Below are 22,596 nucleotides of genomic sequence, written 5' to 3'. Positions count from 1 at the left end.
GACCTAGATCTGGGGAATTATTCTGACGGAATATAGGCTGAGCTGGATGGACAAATGTCTTTTTTCGGCCTTGCTAACTATGTTACTATGTTACTTGCTAAAATTACTGTACTAATGCAAAACCATCTAAAAGCACTAATACATGTCCTCATAAAGAAATCTAAGGTGCTTTCACCATTAAAGTACTCAGTTCCCCCCATTAACAGTTCCATTCCCCAACGGCAGACACAGAGACAGATAAAGCATCTAACAGTGAGCAATGCTAAACCAGAGGAAACCTCAGGGGCTGGATCCAGTCATTAGGAATCATTCGAAAGTCCTCTTTTCACGTACGTGTTCTACATCCTTTTTTCTTTCTTTCTTTTTTGCAGTGTGATTTTCAAAAATAAATGGAAGACATGTCTCTTTTTCATCCAAGTCACGGGTAATAATTCCCCAAGGAAAGTCTATGCTTCTATGAAAAATCATTAGCAGTACACATTGCAATCTGTACTGTTTGTTTTTCGCATTGCAGGGTATAGGAGAAACGTTGTAATTTTTTTATTTGTTCATACAAGAAAATCACTGATGGAACTCTAATTAAAATTAGCGCCAAAACACAAATAAAAATCGAACCATTCTTTGAGTGCCATAAAAAAATCACTTACATTTGAGTGAAGCATTAATGTGATTTCCACAATTTTTTATAAAAACCAGCCCGATACAAGAGTCTGTTATAAAATAAAAAATAATTGTTATTTTATACGCCAATCCCTGCCATTTCATCACCACAAGCGATGACGTCCTACTCATCAGTCTCTGACCTCTACAGACAATCATTAACATCAGCGGTTTACATTTTTCACTCTTTGTTTCATTGCAGCCATTTGGTAAATTCAAATAAGTTCATTTTTTCTCATTAATGTACACTCTGCACCCCATCTTGACTGAATAGAAAACCCAGAAATGTAGAAATTTTTGCAAATTTATTTAAAAAAAAAATTAAATATCACATGATCATAAGTATTCAGACCCTTTGCTCAGTATTGAGTAGAAGCACCTTTTGAGCTAGTACAGCCATGAGTCTTCTTGGGAATGATGCAACAAGATTTTCACACCTGGATTTGGGGATCCTCTGCCATCCTTTCTTGCAGATCGTTTCCAGGTCCGTCAGGTTGGATGGTGAACGTTGGTGGACAGCCATTTTCAGGTCTCTCCAGAGATGCTCAATTGGGTTTATGTCAGGGCTCTGGCTGGGCCAGTCAATAATTGTCACAGAGGTGTTCTGAAGCCACTCCTTTGTTATTTTTGCTGTGTGCTTAGTATCATTGTCTTGTTGGAAGATGAACCTTAGGGCAACTCTGAGGTCCAGATCACTCTGGAAGAGGTTTTCATCCATAATATCTCTGCATTTGGCTGCATTCATGTTTCCTTCAATGGCAACCAGTCGTCCTGTCCCTGCAGCTGAAAAACACCCCCATAGCATGATGCTGCCACCACCATGTTTCATTGTTGGGATTGTATTGAGCAGGTGATGAGCAGTGACTGGTTTTCTCCACACATACCATACCACATTATCACCAAAAAGGTCTATCTTTGTTTCATCAGACCAGAGAATCTTATTTCTCATAGTCTGGGAGTCCTTTATGTGTTTTTTAGCAAACTCCATGCGGGCTTTCATATGTCTTGCACTGAGGAGAGGCTTCCATTGGGCCACTCTGCCATAAAAGCCCGACTGGTGGAGGGCTGCAGTGATAGTTGACTTTTTGGAACTTTCTCCCATCTACCTACTGCATCTCTGGAGCTCAGCCACAGTTATCTTGGGGTTTTTCGTTACCTCTCTCACCAAGGCTCTTCTCCCACGATTGCTTAGTTTGCCTGGACAGCCAGGTCTAGGAAGACTTCTGGTGATCTCAAACTTTTTCCATTTAAGAATTTTGGAGGCCACTGTGCTCTTAGGAACCTTGAGTACTGCAGAAATTATTTTGTAACCTTGGCCATATCTGTGCATTGCCACAGTTCTGTCTCTGAGCTCCTTGGCCAGTTCCTTTGACCTCATGATTCTCATTTGGTCTGACATGCACTGTGAGCTGTGAGGTCTTCTATAGACAGGTGTGTGCCTTTCCAAATCAAGTCCTATCAGTTTAATTAAACACAGCTGGACTCCAGTGAAGGAGTAGAACCATCTCAAGGAGGATCACAAGGAAATGGACAGCATGTGACTTAAATATGAGTGTCTGAGCAAAGGTTCTGAATACTTATGACCATGTGATTTTTCAGTTTTTCTTTTTTAATAAATATGCAAAATCGGGGTGCAGAGTGTACATTAATGAGAAAAAAATGAACTTTTTTGAATTTACCAAATGGCTGCAATGAAACAAAGAGTACAAAATTTAAAGGGGTCTGAATACTTTCCGTACCCACTGTACATCAGTTAGACAAAAGGATGGGTGTTGATGGTTTGTCATGACAATGTGGGAGCTTAATAGGTGATATCTGTCAAGAAAAAACTTTAAAATATAAAAATATAGCAAAAAAAATTCACTATGATAGTCTTAAAAATGTATGTGATGGTAAATACGTTTATGCAAAAAACAAAAAAAGTATTATAAGAATATATTATAATATTATTATTATTAGTGTTGAGCGATACCGTCCGATACTTGAAAGTATCGGTATCGGATAGTATCGGCCGATACCCGAAAAATATCGGATATCGCCGATACTGATTCCCGATACCAATGCATTTCAATGGGACGCAAAGTATCAGAATGGTTCCCAGGGTCTGAAGGAGAGGAAACTCTCCTTCAGGCCCTGGGATCCATATTCATTTGTAAAATAAAGAATTAAAATAAAAAATATGGATATACTCACCTCTCCGGTGGCCCCTGGATCTTACCGCTGTAACCGGGAGCCTCCGTTCCTGAGAATGAGCGCGTGAAGGGCCTTCGATGACGTCGCGGCTTCTGATTGGTCGCGTGACCGCTCATGTGACCGCTCACGCGACCAATCAGAAGCCGCGACGTCACCGAAGGTCCTTCACGGGCTCATTCTTAGGAACGAAGGCTCCCGGTTACAGCGGTAAGGTCCAGGGGCCACTGGAGAGGTGAGTATATGGATATATATGGATATACTCACCTCTCCGGCGGCCCCTGGACCTTACCGCTGTAACCGGGAGCCTCCGTTCCTAAGAATGAGCCCGTGAAGGACCTTCGGTGACATCGCGGCTGACGTCGCGGCTTCTGATTGGTCGCGTGAGCGGTCACATGAGCGGTCACGCGACCAATCAGAAGCCGCGACATCATCGAAGGCCCTTCACGCGCTCATTCTTAGGAACGGAGGCTCCCGGTTACAGCGGTAAGATCCAGGGGCCACCGGAGAGGTGAGTATATCTATATTTTTTATTTTAATTCTTTATTTTACACATGAATATGGTTCCGATACCGATTCCCGATACCACAAAAGTATCGGAACTCGGTATCGGAATTCCGATACCGCAAGTATCGGCCGATACCCGATACTTGCGGTATCGGAATGCTCAACACTAATTATTATACTTATTCACTAACCAGAAAGATCACTCCACAATAATTCTGCACAGGGACTCTTGACTGGATTAGCCCGCTAATCATACATAAAGTCCAACTTAATATACCAGATACCGTTTTTTAAAATGCCCTCACTTCTATCCACCAGCTGAAAAATTTTGAATTTAAAATAAAAGGTCAATATTTCTAGTACTTAGGTATCAATCTTACCAAAAACTGTTCAATTGGAATTATCATAACCTAATTTCCAACCTAATTAAGCTAACTTAGATAGATGGAATTATCCACCATTCTTCCAAGACAGGTAGGATTAAATGGAGTCTGTTGCTGACCAAAAACAAATTTAAACTAGGCACATTTTCATTTACAGGGAACTTGACCCATATAAAAGTCATACCTTTACTTTTTAAATCGGTCCACAAGTTGTGCCAAAAAAACACTTTTTATTTCCATAAGTTAATTCTGATTCTCAGCACACCCTCGGCTTGGTCAAGAAGCTTCAGTGCACTGTTTCAACCCTTGGCGAATATCTCTCCTTTTGGAGAGCTAAATGTCTGATATGCCAGTGTAAGGAGACTTATAAGCCTTCAATGCTCCTCCGGGAAAGTAAATATGCAATTGTCTCTTCAGAGAGGAAGAGGACTTCAACTCTAGTGCCACCTATTGGAAGTAGCAATCCTAAAAGTCAATATCAACCCTTGACTTTTAGGATTTCTACTTCCAATTTGCATGAAAAATAATAAGACACACTTATTATGTGAATCGTGGGATAGAGCTTTTGAAAAAAAATTAATTTGGGTTTTGAAGCTTCAAGTTACTACTGATACAGATAGATGATTATATACAGATCAGGATGAATATCAGTTCTGGAAATTTCAGACTAAGGGTGCATTCATATGTCTGTACAAATCGGTCCAAGATCAGACCACAATGCATGGACTGGCCACGGGTCTCCCCTCCTGAGTGTGACAGCTTCATATATGTCTATTTTCAATCTCAGACAGATTTGTATGGATGTCTGAGTGTGTCCTAACAGTTTACAAGATCACTTGATTCATTGCAATGCTATGGATGGACTTTAAAAAATTCAAAACTTTTTTTTCAGGTGGCTTAAAGTTTTTTGCTACAGACAGCTTTAATGCAAATGGCTTGATTGATGCTTTTGCTTCAATTGCATCTGGAAGTGGGGACATGAGTAAACAGACTATTCAGGTATTGTATGTTGTTTCTTTGATATGGTATGCATTAATTGGTTGCTGCAAATGACTGAAGTTTTACCAGTTGTTAATAACTATGGATTATGTATGTATTGGTTTTGGATGACCCTATTTCCATATGGGTCGGCTCTCGATGATGAACTGATCCTATGTTGGACCTAAAGAGAACCTTTCACAGAATGCTTCATTTTGAACTGGATGCTACATGTAATAGTTACTAAAGAGCAGAAGAAGCCTTTTTTTTCAAAAGTATTTGGCACCTGATGGGTTAAGTCCAAGTGGGTATTATCATATAGCAACTCATACAGGGAGAAGAAGTGCATACCCCCAGTTAAAACACCCATTTGAACTTAAAGTTAACTTACTAGGTGCCAAATACTTTCATTGTTAATATTTTCGCAAGCGAGAGGCAAAATTAAAAGTTCAGGACTTTCACTAGGCCACTCCAAAGTGTTAATTTTGTTTTTCTCAATCCATTGAAAGGTGAACTTGATGGTGTGTTTTGGATCATTGTCCTACTGCATAACCCAAGTGCGCTTCAGCTTGAGGTCACAAACAGGTGGCCGGATAGTCTCCTACAGGAATCTTTGGTAGACAGCTGAACTCATGGTTCCTTTTACCATAGCAAGTTTTCCAGGTGCTAAAGCAGAAAAACAGCCACAGACCATCATACTGCCACCACTTTTTACTGTTGGCATGATGTTCCTTTTCTGAAATGCTGTGTTAATTCTATGCCAGATGTAATTGGACACACACCTTCCAAAAAGTTCAACTTTCGTCTATTTAGTCCACAGAGTATTAAATGCTCAAATGTGATTTGTCTACCAATGCCAGAGACTTCAGAGCTGCTCCACTTGTCCAATACATGGACAAGATAATTACTGTCACTGTAAAAGCTCATTCATTAAGTTTAATATTAGGTGCTGTATTCGTACAAATAAAGTCAATTCAATAATTTTTCATTAATGTTTTAATATATATTAATGTTTTCATACAGCTGGAGAGCACAGCATCAACTCTCACGAGTAAGAATTGCTTAAACGGCACTGTTTTCATTGATAAAACTGTGGGGAATGAAACATTCTTCCTGATCACTTGGCAATCGCAAGTGCCTCTCATTAACTTACAGGATCCCAAAGGGAAACTATATACATCAACAGATTTTGTTAGTGACACAACTACCAAATCTTCCAGACTTCAAATTCCAGGAACAGCTGAGGTAAGCCATTTCCAACCACTACAGAATATCTGTAATGTGGCATGGGGCGGTAACTGTGGGTGAGGTACTTATCTCTTATACCCTGGCACTTTACATGAAAGTGGAGGTCCTGACTGGGTGTGTGGACTGGGGCTTTGACAGCGTTATGCCCCTGCAGGCCACATGTAACTGACCCTCTTGGTGTTTTAAACTCTGGGCCTTTCTGCCCGCATCATCACCCAGAACCCATCTCAGGGTGATCTCACCATCTCTCAGTCATTTCTGCTTTGGATCTCGCTTTCTCTTTCTTTTAGTCTCCATTCACTTTAGGGACACCCCTAGAATAAGGCACTGTTCACACTGGAACATAGGTCCTCTTTGTATGCACTCCAGGCTCTATCTGACTAAATTTCTAACACTTTCCTTTCAACTTAGCCCCAACCCACTCTGGGCTAATCCCAATCATTAACTTTCACTATCCCTACTGTCAAACTATACACACTATCAATATTATTAACACCTTTAACGCACATCACAATTCACGTTATACATCACATTTCAAATTACCCCACATAAAATTTAACTTGTTTCTTCATGGGGGAACATGGGCAGCATGTCCATCTCCTTACATATCCAAATGATTTATTTTTTAAAACTTAATACTGCATGAACAAAAGGAAAAAAATAAGACTGGTCATAAATGGGAAAGAGTGATCCAGCCTTGAAATGATTAAAGAAAGTCAATTTAAAAGCTGATTATTATTGTCCCAACATAACTAAAATGAGACTTCATGGAACAATGCAATAGCTCTTGGTGAAAACATCCTAATATTTTGTTTGCGGCTCCAAAGCAGGCCAATATGTCCTATGGTAAGAGACAAGCAATAAACTGTGTTGTCTGATCCTAAACTTCTTTCAACTATCCACTAATTAATTACCTGCAGGTAAATACATTGTGACAATAAAAAAAAATGTGGATATGAATCGGGACATAACCTAGAAATTATATAACCGAGAATTACACATATCATTATATAGCCTAGAATTATAGAAAGTATATGGCTATTACGCTCAAGGTGTAAAGACATAAATATAAATATCCTTTATGACATATTCAAAACTGTTATCTTCTATGAGGATGAATTATTCTGGCAACATCAACTTTAACTAAAACTTTAAGGCCATGTTCACACATTCAGTATTTGGTCACTATTTTGCATCAGTATTTGTAAGCCAAAACCAGAAGTGGGTGAAAAATACAGAAGTGATGACGTGTTTCTATTATACTTTTCCTCTGATTGTGCCACTCCTGGTTTTGACTTACAAATACTGATGTAAATCAAATACTGACCAAATACTGAACGTGGCCTTAGGTCACATTCACAAGATGAGTATTAGGGCTCATTCAGACTTCAGTGTTTTTCACGTACGAGTAAAACGGGACAAGTTTCATCAATGATTTTCATCAGAGTTTGGTGCGAGTTTCATCAGTTTCTTCACAGTTGAAACAAAAAAATTCTCCGTCTCCTAATAATCAGTCAGTGAAAAACGCACAGCACACGGATGGCCTCCAAGTACTGTTTGAGTTTATGACAGACCCATAGACTTTCATTGCCGAGTTTTATCCAGCACGGATTAATATCAGACATGTCTCCGCAATTTTGCATGGACCACTCAGTCAGCAAAAAAAAAAAATCACTGACATGCGATCAGCCCCGTAGACTATTACAGGTTCGATCACTAACCATGAACTGCACATATGTACGTAAAAACTGACGTGTGAATGAACCTTAGGTTGAGTTTTTGATGCTGTAGATATTCTGTAGCATTTCTGCAACTATTAGCTAATTTAGGATTACTTGTAGTTTTTTTCATAGTATTTTTTTGTTAGTGCCTAGTTTTACGTTTTAATTGCATTTTGATGCTGCTGTTTTTGTCTCTTTTTGGTATGTCATCTTTTAAATTAAACTGCTTTGTTTTCTAGTGTTTTTTAGTGTATACCTGCAGTGGAAATGCACTAAAATGCATTTTTACCTGTTGATTATCCACATTAAATGCAATTTTATTGGGAAAATCTGCTTAGAAAACTCAGCAGAGAAATTAACATGTTGCTGATTTCAAAAACACATCGCAGGTCAGTTTTTGCAGCATGAAAATAAAGGATAGTGGGCAAGATTTCTATAAATCCCATCCACTTTGCTGTGACTGTAAAACACTGCGTTTCTTTGGACAGCAAAAACACGCACCCTCAAAAACTGATAGTGGAAGCTTCATTCAAAAGTACTTTACAGTGTTATCATCTGCTTGTTTTTACTTTCTAGATGGGCGCCTGGCATTACGGTCTTTGTAATGGTCTTTCATCTTCACAAGCTATTGGAATAACTGTAACCTCCAAAGCGGTGGATGCCAATGTTCCTCCTGTTGTTGTAAATGCCCATATGAATCAAGACACCGTTACCTACCCTAACCCAATAGTTGTCTATGCCTCTGTCAGTCAAGGGCTACTGCCAGTGATTAATGTAAAAGTTACCGCCATCATTGAAGAAAAGAGCGGAAATTCCCACACCTTAGAACTTCTAGATAATGGAGCAGGTAATATTACATTTACATGAAGCGTTTAGAAGAAATGTATTAATTGTCAACGGGAAAGCAGATCCCTGCAAAATGATCTACATTCATTGCAATAATCTAACACGTTGTAATTGATTTTTGATTTTTCACTCCTTACTCTAAGGCCACATTTATACTTTCAGCATTTCGTCAGTATTTTATATCAGTATTTGTAAGAGAAAATAAGGAGTGGGTGAAAAATAAGGAAGGGGTGCATGAATTTCTATTACACTTTTCCTCTGATTTTTCCACTCCTGATTTTGGCTTAAAAATACTTATGTAAAAGACTGACCAAGTACTGAATGTGTGCACCTGACCTAAAAGACATTGTTAGGTTTACTGGACAGTCCATTAAGGGGGCAGTCGGATTGATGTACTACTAGCACTAGGATTGCATTGCAATCCTCGGACTGGCAGTCGGCTCTTCTGAATAGAATGGGACAGCACGTATTTCTATGCAGCTGTCAGGCTCAGGTCAGTAGAACCGATGGCCAGTTCAAGGACTGCGACGTGATTCTCGTGTGAGTAGTATGGACGTCTGTCTGCACCCTAAAACTGAGAGCTTTCTTAGTGTCCATAAATATTGTTGTATACCCCTTTTAGCTCCATGACATATTCTGTACATTCAGCATGGAGTAGGTACCAGTGTATAGATCGGACTCAGATGGACAGGATAGGCTATGTAACTCTTATCGACACCTTCCTCCAATAGCAGAGATTGGAGCTAGCTCAGATCTCTGCTGTTTAAATACTTGAATGTGTCACTGTCAAGCTTTGACAGCAGCCTTTCGAGTGGCGCAGTTATGGTGGGGAGTCAGTTTGAGCAATCGGAGGTTGGTGCCAATGCATTGCCAGGCCTCCTAGACTTCCTAGGAAATGGTGAGTTTTACTACAAAAATGTTTTATACAATTTTAAAAAATAAATAAAAATTTTTATCACCCATTTTCCTTATCCAAAAATAAACATATTTGATATCTGTAAGTAAGTCTGGTCTTAGAAAAGATAAAATTATTTATCCCATAAAATTATTTAACTCATAAGGGTTTTTTTAGTAGAGTAGATGCACCTTCCCTCAAGTATACAATAAAAAGCAATCAAAATGTTGTTTGTATTCTCATATGGTAAGAATAAAAACTACAGCTTCACATGCAAAAAAAAGCCCTTATTAATGTTCATGGACAGAAGAATATAAAAGTCATAGGTCTCAGAAAATGGCAACACAAACACAATATTTTAGGTCACTAACAAAATGTAAGTTTAGTATCGCCATAATCGTACCAACTGACCTTAATTGGAATAATTTTTTACAATTTTTCAGTACATTATATGTGTAAAATGAGTGTCGTTCAAAACTATGAATCATCCCCAAGAGCATGAGATAACATATGGCTCTGTCAATGGAAAAATAGAAAACTTATAGCTCTTAAAAGAAGAGGAAAAAAAACCAAAAGAGCAAAAGTTAATATCAAACTTAGATCCTGTGCCATAGTAGTAATAAATTATTGTAATCATTATTTGTTCTGCATTTCCAATATGTCCATAAAATGTTGACTGTTCTTAATTTCTTGATACATTGACAACAAAAAAAATGAAGAAATCAGGTTGGCAATTAGCTTTGCTGATGTAGATAGAAATGCCACTTCTTGACAAAGCATGAGCAGCTCAACAAAGCATAAGACTGGCGATACTGAGTGAACAGAAACTTAAAATCTAGCTAAAAATTCTCCTTTAGATTGAGGTCTGGACTGACTTGGCAGCCTCAGATAAAACAATATTTTTCACTAGTCACAACAGGCTATAAAAAAAGTAGAAAAATGACAGGTGTTTCTCAAGACCAATGGAGCATTATTGATGCAGTAAAAGTTGGTTTAATAGTCTGTATTAAATTTATGTTATATAGAGCTGATAATTCTTGCTTTGTTCTGAGTCAATATTATAAACATAACTACAATTTAATTTGCTTCTTTGCGATATGATTTATTTTATTGGGAGTTTCCTTTGAAGATTGTAGGCATTAAGACTACAGGCTAAGACTACACAGGGTTTGGTGTGTAGTAGTCTATTATATAGGTCTAAATCGCAGCTGTATAGCTTAAATATTAGGATATTATAATTAAGGAAGCACTCCCATCAAAGTTCTTACCCTCTTAATACATTGCAATCATCATCATCCGACTGTGGAGCATAATAGAAGTACTTACAATCGCTACTTGAAAGATTTGGTAAGCATTACTCTTTGCCTAGGAGAACGGCCACCGCTGTAGATAGCAGTGGTGGACAGTAACCTGGGCAACAAGCAGTAAACTATAAGATTTCGAAATCTTCTACACTCTTGAGAACAGAGAAGATTTTTAATAGCAAGTAAATTGCATAGTTGATTATTTTTACAAGCGCTTTGAAATTCTACCGATCAGTAAATAAAATGATACAAACTTGGTATCACCATGAAAAAAGTTACCGGTAATACCCACAGAATTCAGTCAACATCATATTTGCTCAGCAAATAAAAAGCGTCAAATTTATAATGCCAAAAAACAACAGAATCTCTGTGTTTTTCTATTTCTTCCTTTGAAGGGTTAATAAAAGTTAAATATTGTGCTGTTTATACCCCAAAATGATGGCACTGGCAAACACAAGTTATTCTGCAAAAATAAAAGCCCTCAAACAACTAAGTTGACAAAAAGTACAAAAATGATGGCACCTGGAATGTAATGATGTAAACTCATAAAACAATGTTTAGACATTAAGGCTAAATTAGGCCTGGTTCTTAAGGGGTTACGTAGTATTTCTATAAACAGTTACTGTATGTACTTTTATTTATTGTACTACTAAAAATATTCTATTTTCCCTCAAGGTCCTGATACCGCTAAAAATGATGGCATCTACTCAAGGTACTTCACAGCTTTCTCAGTTGATGGAAGATACAACTTAAAAGTGCGTGTCGAAAGCAGCAAAAAAAATGCTCGTCTGGTCCTTCCTCGAAACCGTGCTCTCTATGTACCAGGATATGTGGAGAATGGTAAGAAGACATGTTAATATTGTTATATTTTAGATACTGAAATATGAATGTATTTTTCTTATACATCAAATATTCTCATGGTTTACAGTCCCCCAGCCACAATGACAAATAGAGGCTGAAGAATAAATCAAACATTCGCATGATATAACAAATTTGCCACTTCATGTATCAATCACTTGGACCTAGTGGTAGTTCCTTCATTCGCAGCAAGCAACTAAATCATAGCAAAGAGTTGCGATGTGCCCCGGAATGTGCACGGCCTTGCTCAATACAAGTGAATTCAGTGAGGCCGCGCATGTTTAGCCGTAATGTGGCCGAAAGTATACATATCGCATACTTGACATCATAGATCCCCTGTTCTCAATCTGACAGCGTGCAGTGCGTGCTATGAGGATTCAGAAGTCTGTAATTACATAAAGTGACTGCAAACTTTCGACACAAACCTGGACAATCCCTTAAACTTTCTATCTGAAAACCTTCTTTAAAAGAGGCTTATTGTTTTACAATGGATTTAAAATTGCAAGAATAAAAGGATTCATAATAAATGGCTAAAAGAAATAACAGTTTACTAGAATGAAAAGGACAAATCAAAACATATTATCATCAACTGCATACATGACAATAACAAACATGTACTATATACTCAACATCCATATCTCGGGCAGCCTCCTGCTATATAGCAGGCTCAGACATTGATAATGAGAGTATTCTTCCTTTTGTAGGATGCAATTTCATCTTGGCTTAACTGTTCTTTGTCTAACGCTAACTTTGATACCTCCTTAGCTTCTCCTAATATACTGTATATGGAGAACTAAGGTAGGCGTAGTCCTTTCCAGAATCATAACATGTTTGTGCTGAGTCCATTTGTCCTAAGATAAGAAATGTTGTGATACCTGGTAGTCCTTCGTAACTCCCTTCCCAAGCACTAAATCAAAGCTGAAACTAAGGATATTAAAGTGGGGAAATCAAACTGAACCATTAAATTGACCCTTTCCAATACACCTAGAGTTTTCTGCAGTTATACAAAACATAGCAAAAAATGACAATGGTTTTTGGATTGTGTTTCAGAATTACTTATTTATTATCATATAACATCTGGTCACAGCGTTTTTCATTTCACAAAAATATCCAGAAAAATTAAAGGAACCTTATAGGTGTCTTTGATTAAAACTAAAGCTTCATTCAGACGTCTGTGCAACATGGTCCATGTAGCACCTGTGATGCAAGAACTGGCCATCGGTGTGCCACTGAGTCACTTCTCGCAGACAAGCTGAGAGTCAGGGTAGTTAAGGGGTCCAAGATCAAAAGCCAGGAGGGAATGTCATAAACAGAGGGAAGAGATAAAGGCATAGTCAGGTAACGGTCCGATGTCAGTATGCCAGGAGGAAAGCGGATCAGAGCAAAGAATGTAGGCAAGGCAAATGGTCAGAACAATGTCCAAGGTCAGGCAGCAGAAAGATCCACAAACAGAACATAAGACACAGAGAGACAAGCCACACAGGCTGAATGTATGTCTGTCAGAGATCTGGGACTGACAGCCTAGTTAAGCAGCTGGGCAATCACCTTGGACAGGGAACACCTGAAGGCATCCCAGAACCTCCTAGTCTCAGATTTGCAAACTGAGCCGTCAATCAAAACATCGACAGCTTAGCACACCCCTGCACCAGACTGGACGACTGAGCTGTCAGTAACTGCATACTAGACAGATTGAGGGGTGGAATGGTGACAATGGGTCTTCTGACCCAAACTTGACAGCCCCATATATTCTTATGCGGCTGTCAAGTTTGGGTCAGGAGACTTTCTGCCAGTCCCTGCAGCACAGCCCATAGATGGACCATGTTGCACAAATGTTTTAATGAGGCTAAAAGTTAATATGCAATGAAAAAAATATGAAAATATGAAAAGAAAATCAAAACTCTAACACGTGTACTTTTGGGTTTATTTAGGAGTGGTGTCTATGAATCCACCAAGACCAGTAATCGATGAAGAACAACTTGAAGTGGATACATTTAGCAGAACTGCATCGGGTGGATCTTTTGTGATAACCAATATACCAACAACTGGACTTCCCTCAGACATTTTTAAACCAGAGAAAATAACTGATTTAGAGGCAAAGATAGTGGATGAAAGTGTTTCTTTATCCTGGACAGCCACTGGTGATGAACTGGACCAAGGAACTGGTGAGGCATTTTCATAGAATATATCTTTTATTTTTCGGGGCTAATAGCAAATAAAAAATGATCAGTCAGTGTATTGATACTATAACTCATCTGTATTCATATATTGGTTTGCCTAGACAAATAAATAACATATTTGATGATGAAATACATGATACATTATTAAGAAGAACAAGTTACCTTAATCAGCCACAACAACTGTAGGAAACTGTTTTCACCACCAGCCTTAAAGGGAGTCTGTCACCACATTTGTCCTATGTAAACTATTAATATAGGCATACAGGTTATAGACTGCTAAAAAATACCTCCCTGTGTGTCTTATATTAGATGCCTTGCTGTTGAGAAATCAGCTTTTATCACTTTATGTAAATGACATCTTCCAGGCTATGGGGTGCATGTTGCCCAGACGATAACTTCTGCCTCCAGATATTATTTTACATGGCCCAAAGCTCCTCCATACATAGTATGATGTTTCAACTGCTACCCCAAAACACAGTGTAATGACCCCACATAAGCCAGCACACTGTATAATAGCCCCCACAGTAGAATAAACACTGTATAATGGCCCCCACACTGTATAATGGCCTCAACACTGTATAATGGCACCCACACTGTATAATGCCCCCCACACTGTATAACAGCCTCCACAGTAGCCTCCACACTAATCCTTAAACTCTATAATTGCCCCCACAGTAAGCCCCAAACTGTATAATGGCCCCCATATTAGCCTCCAAACTGCAAATTGTTTCTGTATTAGCTCCCACACTGTATAATGGCTCCCACATTAGCTACTATACTGTATAATGGGCCAAATGTTAGCTCCTATACTGTATTGTATAATGGGCCCCACAATAGCTCCCAAATGTTAAGAGGGCCCCCACATTACAGTAATCTCTATACTGTATGAAGCCCCGCCAGTGTTTCAGGGTCTCCCATTGCTTAAGATGTCCACATATGTCTTAATTAAAATTTTAAAAAATTATGCACTCACCTAATCCAATATCATGACGGCTCCATCAGTGAGGCTCAGGTGGACCAACACCGTGTCATAGCCCTGACACACGCAAAGGACTTCAGAGTCCTTGCATGGCGCAATGACGTCACCATGCCAAGTGTTTGGCTTACTGCACTGTGTTGCCACCTCAGCCATTTTATAGACCGCAAGTAAGCCTACAGAACCGAGAACAGCTGTGCTAGGAGACCATGTCTCCCTACTCTCCCTTGTGGCTTAACTGTATTGGCGTGCTAGCCTCTTCTGGTTACTCTGTGCCACTTGAGGATTTTGGAGATGATCTGTTCCAAAAAACTTACTCAAAAAATGTTGTAAATATTGCCTAATGGTCATACATATGTGAATCTTTTTTTCACAATTCAGTTATTAGAAACGTAAAAGTATTCAGCAGTGTGTGGTTCATCCAGGAGAACGTGGGCGACATCTGTTGCCCAAACTGTATTATAACATAACTATTCATATATGAACATAGAGTTAAACAAAATATGCTAAACATAAAGTCCTAGTGTATATGTATACTAAGAGCAGGCAGAGTATATGTACAAAGTGCATGTGAAAGAGTTGCAAACAAACAGCACTTATAAAACAAGCTAAGCCATGAATGCCAGATGAGGACCACCCCTATGCGTGTTTTAGCTTAAGAAAGACTTTGGTAGAAAAAAATCCGGTAGTGAAAAATGTTTCACTATCGGATTATAATTAGTAAAAAACAATACAGGTGAAACATCCCTAAAAAGCATGATGGGGACCTCCCTTAGGGAACCTAGTACAGAAAATGAGTGATTAAGTTATTAAACAGTGAATTGACAGTGCCTTGAAAAGTATTCATGTCTCTACCAGCTTTGCTATAAGCTAAACGTTTTGCTCATTCCTCTTTTGCAAAGTAGCTCAGTGAGATTAAAATGGGATAGTCTGTGAACAGCAATTTTCAGATCTTGCCACAGATTCTCAGTAGGATTTAGGTCTGGACTTTGACTGGGCCACACACGAATATGCTTCAATCTAAAACATTAAATTGTCTAACAGATTTTCCACAGGATTGCCCTGTATTTAGCTCCATCAATCTTCCCATCAGCTCAAACCAGCTTATTTACCTGCTAAAGAAAAGCTTACCCAAATATGATGCTGCCACCACCATGTTTGACTGTGGTGATGGTGTTTTCAAGGTGATGTGCATTGTTAGTTTTCCTCCACGCATAGCATTTTGCATTTATCCAAAAAAGATCTACTTTGGTCTCATGTACACAGAACACCTTCTTTCACATGTTAGCTGTGTCCCATACATGGCTTTTTGCAAACTGGAAAATTGACTTCCTATGGCTTTCAAAAATGGCTTTTTTTTGCCTTTCTTCTATAAAGGCGAGATTTGTGGAGTATACGACTTAGGCCGGGGACACACTTAACGTATAAAAAAACGGTCCGTTTTTCACGGCCGAGAATCGCACAAATGTTTCAAAAACAGTGATCCGTGTGCAGTGCGAGGATGCGATTTCCTCGCATCAAATGATCCGTGTGACATCCGTATGGCATCCGTATGCCGAGATTTTCTCGCAAGCTTGCAAAACCGACATCTAATGGATTTATGTGCTCAAATGTTCGGGAAAACATATATACAGTATATATATATATATATATATATATATATATATATATATATATATATGTCATTGAGACACATATATATATATTCTGTATTTATATTTCATTCAGCGCGATATCTGTGAAAAGCCGGTAATTCAATTGCCGGCTTTGCATTTCTCCTTCACAAACCCGACAGGATATGAGACATGGTTTACATACAGTAAACCATCTCATATCCCCTTTTTTTTTGCATATTCCACACTACTAATGTTAGTAGTGTGTATGTGCAAAATTTCAGCGCTGTAGCTGCTAAAATAAAGGGTTAAATGGCGGAAAAAATTGGCGTGGGCTCCCGCGCAATTTTCTCCGCCAGAGTGGTAAAGCCAGTGACTGAGGGCAGATATTAATAGCCAGGAGAGGGTCCATGGTTATTGGCCCCCCCGTGGCTACAAACATCTGCCCCCAGCCACCCCAGAAAAGGCACATCTGGAAGATGCGCCTATTCTGGCACTTGGCCACTCTCTTCCCACTCCCTGTAGCGGTGGGATATGGGGTAATGAAGGGTTAATGCCACCTTGCTATTGGAAGGTGACATTAAGCCAGATTAATAATGGAGAGGCGTCAATTATGACACCTATCCATTATTAATCCAATTGTATGAAAGGGTTAAAAAACACACACACACATGATTTAAAAGTATTTTAATGCAATAAACACACAGGTTGTTTTAATAATTTATTGATCTCTCAATCCATTTTCAGACCCTCGCTTGGCAAAACAATAAACACACAAGATACATACCTTCTGATGTCAGATCACGTCCCACGAGGTAATCCATCTGAAGGGGTTAACTAATATTACAGGCACGAGCTGCGATAAACCACTCGCTCGTGCCTGTAATCCCCCGGGTGCTGAAAGGAAAGCAGTGATCTATACTTACATTCAGTCGCGGTGATGCGCCCCCTGGTGGATGTCCTCATTTGACCTGGAGCGTGGGAAAAAGTTCCCAGGCTGCAGTTCATGAGAACATCCAGCAGGGGCGCATCACCGCGACTGAATGTAAGTATAGATCACTGCTTTCCTTTCAGCACCCGGGGATTACAGGCACGAGCGAGTGGTTTATCGCAGCTCGTGCCTGTAATATTAGTTAACCCCTCCAGATGGATTACCTCGTGGGACGTGATCTGACATCAGAAGGTATGTATCTTGTGTGTTTATTGTTTTGCCAAGCGAGAGTCTGAAAATGGATTGAGAGATCAATAAATTATTAAAACAACCTGTGTGTTTATTGCATTAAAATACTTTTAAATCATGTGTGTGTGTTTTTTAACCCTTTCATACAATTGGATTAATAATGGATAGGTGTCATAATTGACGCCTCTCCATTATTAATCTGGCTTAATGTCACCTTCCAATAGCAAGGTGGCATTAACCCTTCATTACCCCATATCCCACCGCTACAGGGAGTGGGAAGAGAGTGGCCAAGTGCCAGAATAGGCGCATCTTCCAGATGTGCCTTTTCTGGGGTGGCTGGGGGCAGATGTTTGTAGCCACGGGGGGGCCAATAACCATGGACCCTCTCCTGGCTATTAATATCTGCCCTCAGTCACTGGCTTTACCACTCTGGCGGAGAAAATTGCGCGGGAGCCCACGCCAATTTTTTCCGCCATTTAACCCTTTATTTTAGCAGCTACAGCGCAGAAATTTTGCACATACACACTACTAACATTAGTAGTGTGGAATATGCAAAAAAAGGGGGATATGAGATGGTTTACTGTATGTAAACCATGTCTCATATCCTGTCGGGTTTGGGAAGGAGAAATGAGAAGCCGGCAATTGAATTACCGGCTTTTCTATAGAACACCGCTGCGTATTTCTCGCAATGCACACGCATGGTCCGTGTGTAATCCGATTTTTTCTCGCACCCATAGACTTTCATTGGCGAGTCTCGGCCGAGATACGCTGACAATCGCAGCCTGATGTGAGTTCCCTCGGATCCGAAATACGGTGGAGAAAATATCGGATGATGGGAGCTGCACCATAGATTAACATTGGGCTGAGTGCTATGCGATTTTTTATCGCATAGCACTCGTCCGTATTACGGTCTAGTGTGACCCCGGCCTAATCGTTGTTCTCTGGACAGATTCTCTAACCTGAGCTGTGGAACTCTGAAGCTCCTCTATAGTGCAGCCACTTGGCTGTTTCTCTAATTAGTGCTCTCCATTTTTTGTAGGCCAGTGTAATTGGACAACCATGTCTTGGTAGGTTTGCAGTTGTGCCACACTACTTTCATTTTTGGATGATGAATTGAACAGTTCTTCTTGAGATGTTCAGAGCTTGGGCTTTTTTTTTTATAAACTAACTTAGCTTTCCTCTCTACCAAACCTTATCCATGACCTGTCTGATGGTGGTTTGGTTATCTGGTGTTAGTTTGGCTGCCTTGGCTTTCATGATGCGGTTCTCAAACATACCTAATGTTCTCGAGCAAACCTCCAAGGCCTTCACAGAACAGCTGTAATATTACTCACAGGTGGACTCTATTTACTATTTATGTGATTTCTGGAGGCAATTAGTCACTCGGGATTTCATTTAAGGGTATCAGACTACATAAAGTAATTAGAAAACCATGTATCATTTTCTTTACAATTCATAAATACTTGGTAATTTGTGCTAGTATGTCAACAAAAAAACAATAAAATACATTTCACTTTGTGCGTGTAATGTGACAAAAATGTAGAAAAGTTCACGTGGTATGAATACTTTTTCAAGGCACTGTAATAGGGAATTTAAGGAATCTAGAACTGCACAGGATTTGTCACTTCACTAGTGTTGATATGGACAAATTATAGCAAGACGCTGATGGCACATGATTTGCCAAGATTCAGGCTGATTGCTTAGATGCTAATCATCTGAACTGGGTAGGGTAGACGAAAATGATATCATTTTACATAAATGCCCAGACAAGGAAGTATTTTCTGTAATTTCTTTCAAAGACGAAAAGTCATGTCCTTGTGTCTGGCCACATGATTGAAATGGAAAATGGATGGGTCTTTCATGTATTTTACCAAATTTCTGAGTAAATATAAATTGTTAATGCAATGTTTTTGGAATAATGAATCTGATGTATTTTTATATTTCTATCACCAGCTACAAACTATGATTTAAGAATGAGCCTCAACCCTAAAGACCTTAGAGACAACTTTGATCGAACAACTCAAGTAAACATTTCCACTTACTCCCCACAAGAAGCTGGAAACAGAGAAACCTTCTCATTTGTGCCAGAAAATGTCGTAATAGAAAATGGAACAATTCTTTTCTTTGCTTTAGTTGCTATTGATAAAGTTGATAAAAGATCAGATGTTTCTAACATAGCGCAGGCGGCACTTGTCATCCCACCAACACCTGCTCCCACAACTGCACCATCAACTGCACCAACAAACGCAGCTACAGTTGTACCTACATCTGACAGCTCAGATCGACCGGATATAGCCATAATTACACTGATAGTATGTTCCACAGTCATCGCTATCTGCATCATTATAAGTATTACGACCTGCATTGTAAGCTGCCAGAGGAAGAAAAAAAATCCAGAAATGAGACTATAAGAACATCAGCACTGTCCGTGCCAATATGGGATAAACGTTAAAAAAGTTATTCCAATTTATGACATTTATAGCAAATCCTCAATACAGTGGGGCAAAAAAGTATTTAGTCAGTCAGCAATAGTGCAAGTTCCACCACTTAAAAAGATGAGAGGCGTCTGTAATTTACATCATAGGTAGACCTCAACTATGGGAGACAAACTGAGAAAAAAAAATCCAGAAAATCAAATTGTCTGTTTTTTTATCATTTTATTTGCATTTTATGGTGGAAAATAAGTATTTTGTCAGAAACAAACAATCAAGATTTCTGGCTCTCACAGACCTGTAACTTCTTCTTTAAGAGTCTCCTCTTTCCTCCACTCATTACCTGTAGTAATGGCACCTGTTTAAACTTGTTATCAGTATAAAAAGACACCTGTGCACACCCTCAAACAGTCTGACTCCAAACTCCACTATGGTGAAGACCAAAGAGCTGTCAAAGGACACCAGAAACAAAATTGTAGCCCTGCACCAGGCTGGGAAGACTGAATCTGCAATAGCCAACCAGCTTGGAGTGAAGAAATCAACAGTGGGAGCAATAATTAGAAAATGGAAGACATACAAGACCACTGATAATCTCCCTCGATCTGGGGCTCCACGCAAAATCCCACCCCGTGGGGTCAGAATGATCACAAGAACGGTGAGCAAAAATCCCAGAACCACGCAGGGGGACCTAGTGAATGAACTGCAGAGAGCTGGGACCAATGTAACAAGGCCTACCATAAGTAACACACTACGCCACCATGGACTCAGATCCTGCAGTGCCAGACGTGTCCCACTGCTTAAGCCAGTACATGTCCGGGCCCATCTGAAGTTTGCTAGAGAGCATTTGGATGATCCAGAGGAGTTTTGGGAGAATGTCCTATGGTCTGATGAAACCAAACTGGAACTGTTTGGTAGAAACACAACTTGTCGTGTTTGGAGGAAAAAGAATACTGAGTTGCATCCATCAAACACCATACCTACTGTAAAGCATGGTGGTGGAAACATCATGCTTTGGGGCTGTTTCTCTGCAAAGGGGCCAGGACGACTGATCCGGGTACATGAAAGAATGAATGGGGCCATGCATCGTGAGATTTTGAGTGCAAACCTCCTTCCATCAGCAAGGGCATTGAAGATGAAACGTGGCTGGGTCTTTCAACATGACAATGATCCAAATCACACCGCCAGGGCAACGAAGGAGTGGCTTCGTAAGAAGCATTTCAAGGTCCTGGAGTGGCCTAGCCAGTCTCCAGATCTCAACCCTATAGAAAACCTTTGGAGGGAGTTGAAAGTCCGTGTTGCCAAGCGAAAAGCCAAAAACACCACTGCTCTAGAGGAGATCTGCATGGAGGAATGGGCCAACATACCAACAACAGTGTGTGGCAACCTTGTGAAGACTTACAGAAAACGTTTTGACCTCTGTCATTGCCAACAAAGGATATATTACAAAGTATTGAGATGAAATTTTGTTTCTGACCAAATACTTATTTTCCACCAGAATATGCAAATAAAATGATAAAAAAACAGACAATGTGATTTTCTGGATTTTTTGTTCTCAGTTTGTCTCCCATAGTTGAGGTCTACCTATGATGTAAATTACAGACGCCTCTCATCTTTTTAAGTGGTGGAGCTTGCACTATTGCTGACTGACTAAATACTTTTTTGCCCCACTGTATATAAGCAATACGCATCTTATAGATGCTGGTCTCAATTCTGTGACTCGCACCTATCTACAGAACAGAGGTCCTCAACATCCATCCTGCTTGGTGCTGCAGCCACTATGAAAATAGAGCTGGACATTTATGTCTAGAGGGGTATTCCAATCTCATACAATAATAACTGATCCACTAGATATGCCGTAAATGTATAGTAGATGCAGGTCCCACCAATGGGAACCACATTTATCTAGAGAGCGGACCGTGATGGGTGCTAATGTCAGTGAAGAGGTGGTTGGAATTTCCTTTCCCATTTTAGTGTACTACCTCTGGTGGGATCCTCGTCTACTATAAATTTATGGCTATCCTGTGAGTATGAGATGGGAGATGGGAATGCGCCTAGAACTCCCTTTTCACTTTAATGGAAGGTCCAAACACAGATGTTTACAGCCGGGTGGTGACATCTATGATGAATTGATATAGAGTGTATACTGGAAAACTATTTTTTATGCGTTGAATAAACTTGATTTGCTGCAACCATTATACTCATTGAAATTAATGCCAAAATGTACATATTGAATTAAAAATATTTGGACTCTGAGGAGTACAAAGTTATGGCTTCCAACTCTACATGCAGATTATTATCAGTGATCACTAGAAATATTTTACCAATATTAAAGAAAAAAGCTATGAATGACACACCGCCTTGTGAGATGCAGGGCTTAGTATCTCAGAGGATGGTTCAGTCACGGTGACTCTGAGGGCTCTAGCAATCCCTAGGTTCGGTGGCAATTATAAAGGTGGAGACGACGGATATATGAGACTAAAAGTTATGTTGATGCCCACAAGGGATGAGGCTGCGGACGAAAGAAGCATACACCGAGGTCTCGTGCAAACTTGAAAGATTAACTTTACTGAAGACTTGTAACAATCCTTATATTTTTCAATATAACAGTTATGGGTAGCCGATAAATTT

The 22,596-nt window shown here is 39.5% G+C and overlaps 1 protein-coding gene across 1 annotated transcript in view; it reads left to right on the top strand.

Moving 5' to 3' along the window:
• Positions 1 to 22,157, top strand: part of LOC143788317 (calcium-activated chloride channel regulator 1-like) — a 38,442-nt gene extending 16,285 nt beyond the window's left edge. The window contains exons 9-14 of the mRNA XM_077277878.1: positions 4,633 to 4,739; positions 5,742 to 5,963; positions 8,264 to 8,534; positions 11,408 to 11,572; positions 13,519 to 13,752; positions 19,490 to 22,157. Of these exons, the coding sequence (XP_077133993.1) occupies positions 4,633 to 4,739; positions 5,742 to 5,963; positions 8,264 to 8,534; positions 11,408 to 11,572; positions 13,519 to 13,752; positions 19,490 to 19,947 (1,457 nt within the window). The 3' untranslated portion in view covers positions 19,948 to 22,157. The remainder of the gene's footprint in view (positions 1 to 4,632; positions 4,740 to 5,741; positions 5,964 to 8,263; positions 8,535 to 11,407; positions 11,573 to 13,518; positions 13,753 to 19,489) is intronic.
• The last annotated feature ends 439 nt before the right edge of the window (positions 22,158 to 22,596 follow it).

Source organism: Ranitomeya variabilis, chromosome 8 (assembly GCF_051348905.1).
Source record: "Ranitomeya variabilis isolate aRanVar5 chromosome 8, aRanVar5.hap1, whole genome shotgun sequence".
NCBI lineage: Eukaryota > Metazoa > Chordata > Amphibia > Anura > Dendrobatidae > Ranitomeya > Ranitomeya variabilis.
Note: the sequence above shows the minus strand (reverse complement) of the source record. Positions and strands in the feature narration are given on the sequence as shown.